Source organism: Ciona intestinalis, chromosome 9 (genome assembly GCF_000224145.3).
Source record: "Ciona intestinalis chromosome 9, KH, whole genome shotgun sequence".
In the NCBI taxonomy this organism is placed as follows: Eukaryota; Metazoa; Chordata; class Ascidiacea; order Phlebobranchia; family Cionidae; genus Ciona; species Ciona intestinalis.
This window is the reverse complement of record NC_020174.2, coordinates 913292-918772: the sequence shown is the minus strand read 5'-3', so window position 1 is coordinate 918772 and position 5481 is coordinate 913292. Positions and strand designations below refer to the sequence as shown.

Genomic DNA, 5481 nt, shown 5'->3' with positions numbered 1-5481 from the left:
AGCAGCGACGAGCCTTAAACCCATTACCTCTGGNTTACATGCAGGCGCGCTAACTACTACGCCACGGCGCCGGACCTAGTTTAATAATACGGCATCTTTATTAAACTAAGCTAAACCATATGGCCCCATACAACATAGGCTTAGTACGCATGGGAATATATACGGCTGTTCTCAATCCCCACTCTTTGTATTACCCAGCACTTCATCTTTATTCGTAAATATACATCTAAACGTGTACAGGTTAAATTTGTATTCAATTCTATATTTTCACTACCACTTTCGAATTCAAATTATTCTTCGTTTTAAAACAAGAATCTAGACATCACTTATAGTTCGGATTTGATCTGGTTCTTCTTGTAGACTTCGGTCCATGTATTTGAGATCCATACTTGTCTGTATGGGCGATCGTAGCTGTTACATTTGACTTCGTTGATTTTCTTGGCTGTTCTGTGCCCGGAGATGATTTGCCCGAAGACCACGTGCTTACCATCCAACCATGACGTGCGGATCACAGGCACAAAGAATTGGGATGCGTTTGTGTTCGGCCCTGGAAGTGTATGAACGAATGTAAATCATTTTATGGCCGGGCAACAATGTAAAGGAATGAAGAAATGTAACTTATTTTCCCTCGCCTGGGGAGGCAAAGATAGTCGTTATAACACTGGTGTGCTGTTTCATATACCTCGTGCTTGCTTACGAGTTACCATGTGAGTTTTGTTGGTAATTAATTTTAGGGAGAATTTTTGGTAACGTATGACTGACAGTTTAGACAACCTATAAGGGTTGATTATAGGTTTGATCAATTGCCGTTGTATTTTGAAAATTATTACCTGAGTTTGCCATAGAGAGACAAAATGGAAAATGTTTGATTGCAAAGTTTTCGTCTCGGAAATACCTTCCGTAAATACTCCAACCTCCACTACCATCGTTGTTCAAGAAATCTCCACCTATGAAAGTATGTTTGTGTATTGGTGTGTTAGAGACGGTTCGAATCAATATATCTTGTAGGTGTTTTTTGGAAACCCAAGGAAAACAATATAGTAGGGTGGGGGAAGATGGGATACTTTTCAATATATTTTCTTGTCCCATTTGGTAGTAAACAAAGAACATAATTAAGTATTATATGTATCCTCACGACTCCCATAAAAGTTGTTAACTGTTTAATATTAGGCGATAAAAGTCTTCCCCCAACCCTACTATCTGCTATAAAAACCAATGCAAAGCAACTCTTTATACCTTGGAAAGCAAATCCCCGCACAATACGATGCAATTTACTTCCTTTATAACCTTCCCCTGTTGGACGGTTCGGGTTCGCCAGCGTTACGAAGTTACGAACAGTTTTGGGGCAAGTTCTACCAAAAAGACCGAACGTGATATTCCCGATCGCTTCTTGTCCGAAAGTTATTTCCAATGTAACTTTGGACGTGATGGTTCGATCGGCTCGTTCAATTGGAATCTCCTTGCCGTTCTATGTAAAATAAAAGTTTGTAGCGAACTGTAATCTAAGCCATACTTAATATGGGTTAGGCGTGTAGGTTAATGGAACAACTTTTTTCTAAAATCTTCGTTCATGCCACACACTGTAGGACCTTATACGTAGAATGGAGTGTAATCTGGCATTTGTATGTAATTGGCTACAAAAACCTACGAGAATAAGCTGTTGAACCCAAACCTAGATCAGAAGCTCTGTCGTATAACAATTACGATCACGCTTACTATAGTAATCGTGTCGGGTAGTTTTTCATCTGTATCATTCTTTAGGATGTCAACCGACAATTCAACTTTCTTTTCTTTCTTTTCCACCTCTATCGTGACGTCATCGCCTTTGACGTCAGCAGATACGTCACCGGACTCGACGCAACAGAACAGAAGAAACGCAAAAAATAGTGTTCCAAAAATTTTCATATTTTTAGTGTTAGTTGTAAAACGTTATTTCCTAATTATCTGTCTGTCAACGTAAAATGTTCCATGGTTCACACCCGAAATCTTACACAAATTCTGCTGCGAATTTATTTCAAATATATGTAAAGACTGCTACATAACACCCTAAAAACATCACTGACAAAGTTACAAATGTGGTTGCTAATGCATGCAAACGGTGTATCAAACAAAACACCTGTGTTATAAAGACTGTTGTTGCCCTGGCACCATAGTAATAAATGCGTTTATTCATCGGATTTTCGCTCGACTCTGGTACTAACTGGAACAAAATCGCTGATCTAACCCTTCAATAAATCGTCGTTCAATAACTCGGTGTGTTGGCTTCCCATTGGTTGACGCTGTTGTTATTCAATTAATAAAATAATCTCTTACACGTAACACTTGGAAACAATGTTGAATGTGTCGTATACGAAAAAGTATCGATTTTTGAAGTATCGCAACTATGACGTACTTAACCGGTCACGCATCATAGAGCCACGTGACTGTTTAATCCTAATTTTTTTATTTGGAACTTTTCATTGAGCAGTTTTTACCTATGTTTTTAATGACTCTTATTTCGTTGCGAATTTCCCTTCTTATCTCTGGTTTAATTATCTTGATTATCGCTTTCGTACTCGAACTAAAAATAACAGTAACGTTTATGTCATGCCCGCTTACGAGTCACCAAGCATATAAATAGTTGTGGGTAACTAATATTTGACTTTTTTGGTGTATGGCTAACCAAGACAACCCAACGCCATACGGTAACACTGGGTTGGGGCAACTGCCAGTAAATATTTTGTTATATATAGTGGGGTGAGGGAAGATGAGACACCTTTAGCACAAAATATATCAATATCCTGGTCGTGTTTTAAACAATTAACTACGGTTTATGAAAGTCGCGAGGACAAGGTTTTATAATCCTTTGATTGTTCTTTGTTCACTACCAAAATGTACGAGAAAATAGAATGAAAAGGTGTCCAATCTTCCCCCATCCTACTATACGTCTAATGCGCAGACCCAGTAAATACGTGACGGACAGCACATTACGTCATATCGATATCACCACCTGTATTGAAGACTAATGCAAAATACGTCACAAAAAAATGACGTCACAAACGAGTGAAGAAGAGACGACTAAGGAACAAAATTAACAGTTTGAACAAAATCCAACAACTTTACAATAACAGGAAAAATTGGAAAATGATTTTTTGAGTTGAAATTGGGATTTGGAAATTGAAAAGATTGAAAAGTTGCGTTACGAAGTGCTGGAGTAAAGTATTGCACGAAATGTATTCGGATAATGGGCTATAATGCACATTCAATTTGCACCAACATAGATATGATAATATATACAATGCTATTTCTATTATTCGTACCTTTACCTGTTTATAAACTTATATACAACAATATATGTGAGTAAGTTACATTGATAAAAACACGAGGAAACATAAAGCGAATAAAAACTATAAAAATATGAGTGTGGGTGGTCCTAATGTCTATGAACATGTTAAGATTCTATGTTAATTTATGTTAACTTTTGTTTTAAATAGTTTTTGGAAGTTTTCTGAAGAGATTTTTGTACATTTTAGGGCATGTGCTTTTATACAAAGGTAGGAAAATATTCTGTGCAAAAATACGTTCAAAATAACTGGAACATTTGGTGCAAAGTTAGGGCAAGTTCTATTGAAGCATTCAAACATTTTGATTGGCTGCTAAAAAGTGGGCGTGAACCATACAAGATTTGTGGTTGGTTAAAAATATTAACTTCAATCATTTGATTGGATAACAGAATCACCCAATCGAATACATTATTTTTTTTAAAACCAGGGGCATAGTTTTAAGTTCAGAGCTTTTGGAAGTATAAGTTAATTAGGAAAACAAAGTAATTTAAATAAAACCTAGGCTTTGAATCGCAATTACCACAACCACATTCAAATTGTTTCAATACACTTAAAGTTTTTGTTTGAGCATAAAAACAAACAAATAAGTTATCTATACACGATGCAGTATACAGAACATAAGCAAGGCATGTGTAACTACAGACCATTTCAGATTTGGCAATACGTACACATGGGATAACATTGTTATATGGCTGGTATTATTTATACCCACCATTCAACTAATTTAAATTGATTGCACCATATTTTCATTGTCAGTCATATGTGTGGTGTTTTATAGACTCTTTTTTTTTAATGATTTTTTCTATCGAATTAATTTTGCAATTGTGCCTTTGTTATTCCCTTCTATTTAATCACCTATCTGAAAGTACGTAACACTCTAAAAAGTGTCATATTCATATGATACATTAGGTGTGAAAATATAGGTATTTGTTTTGAGTGGTGTTTTACTGTGAATGAGCCCAAAATATAGAATGCAGAATGTACCTTGCCTGTGCCTGGCAACAAGAATTTAAATAAATCTGGCCAAAATAAAATGCATTTAAATGGTGGAGAGTTATACTAAATTTGTAAGCACATCCGTGTTTTATTAAAATAAAAAAGTTTATGACATTATTTAATGCTTTTCCTAATGTGTTTAATAAGTGTTTAAAGTAAAAAGGATGTAAAAAAAAAGTTTGTAGCCATGTTATTTTTGACTTTACCATAATATAAACCAGTTCGCTGGCAGGCCTTGTCCTATAACCTCACCCATATAGAACAAAAAACAAACCACCCTAAAAAGCATCGCGCATATTTTTGAACGGTCTAACAGCGACGTCTACTGGCAGGTCAAATGCGATTGTGTCAAGTTTGGTCAACACTGTTACCATCCCTTCCATACCAGTGCGTGCAACATAACTGGCATCACTGTAATGTTTTGATATGATGCTTGGGACTCGGGAAATGAGACGAATCCATCTTGATAAGCGACCAGCATTTAAACCAAGGCATATCAATGCTGTGGAAAGTTAAATATAATTTAAAAGATAAATATCCCCAACACATTACTTGTCCCAACCCTTATAAGCAGAGCTACCACTAGAGGCATTAGGAGTGCATGGGGAGATTTGTCTTGTCACCCAACTTTTGAAACAGGTGTTCACAACTGAAAAACCATCATTTTCCCCTAAAAATGAACAAACATTTATCAAAAAAATCCTAGAAATATGGACAGTAGGGTAGCCCTGTTTATAAGATTAGTAAGCAGTGTCTTGCATCTAAGGAGTAAGAGTCACCTTAATAAAAATATCTTGATATATAATCCATGAAATAACCAGTACAACATTTATCAAAAAAGTCTGTTTATAATAAGGTAGATAAGCAGTGGCAAATATGAACAGGAAACAATCACCCGATAAATGCTAATATACATTAAATACAATCACCACCCCATTATACATTATATACAATCACCACCCAATAATATACATTATATAGAATCACCACCCAATAATATACATTAAATACAATCACCACCCCATTATACATTATATACAATCACCACCCAATAATATACATTATATAGAATCACCACCCAATAATATACATTAAATACAATCACCACCCCATTATACATTATATACAATCACCACCCCATATATACATTATATAGAATCAC

General features: G+C 35.6%; 2 protein-coding genes across 2 annotated transcripts in view; both read right to left on the bottom strand.

Annotated features, from left to right (window-relative positions):
• Positions 1–193: 193 nt before the first annotated feature.
• On the bottom strand, positions 194–2286 carry LOC100179348 (peptidyl-prolyl cis-trans isomerase B-like). Its single transcript, XM_002123122.4, has 4 exons — positions 1717–2286; positions 1237–1468; positions 831–947; positions 194–547 (listed from the first exon to the last, which is right to left on the bottom strand). The coding sequence occupies exons 1-4, from the start codon at positions 1903–1905 to the stop codon at positions 327–329; spliced, it is 759 nt and encodes a 252-aa protein (XP_002123158.1). The 5' UTR covers positions 1906–2286; the 3' UTR covers positions 194–326.
• A 685-nt stretch (positions 2287–2971) lies between these two features.
• Positions 2972–5481, bottom strand: part of LOC100185106 (RUN domain-containing protein 1) — a 10838-nt gene continuing 8328 nt past the window's right edge. The window contains exon 13 of the mRNA XM_002122337.5: positions 2972–4821. Within this exon, the coding sequence (XP_002122373.3) occupies positions 4598–4821 (224 nt within the window). The 3' untranslated portion in view covers positions 2972–4597. The remainder of the gene's footprint in view (positions 4822–5481) is intronic.

Bases quoted from the DNA above. Each gene is read 5' to 3' on its own strand.
- LOC100179348 (XM_002123122.4), bottom strand. From the start codon at position 1,905: ATGAAAATTTTTGGAACACTATTTTTTGCGTTTCTTCTGTTCTGTTGC. The intron at 1,469-1,716 runs GTAAGCGTGATC...TATTTTACATAG, and splicing joins TACCCGACACGATTACTATA to AACGGCAAGGAGATTCCAAT. The intron at 948-1,236 runs GTATAAAGAGTT...ATACTTTCATAG, and splicing joins GCGGGGATTTGCTTTCCAAG to GTGGAGATTTCTTGAACAAC.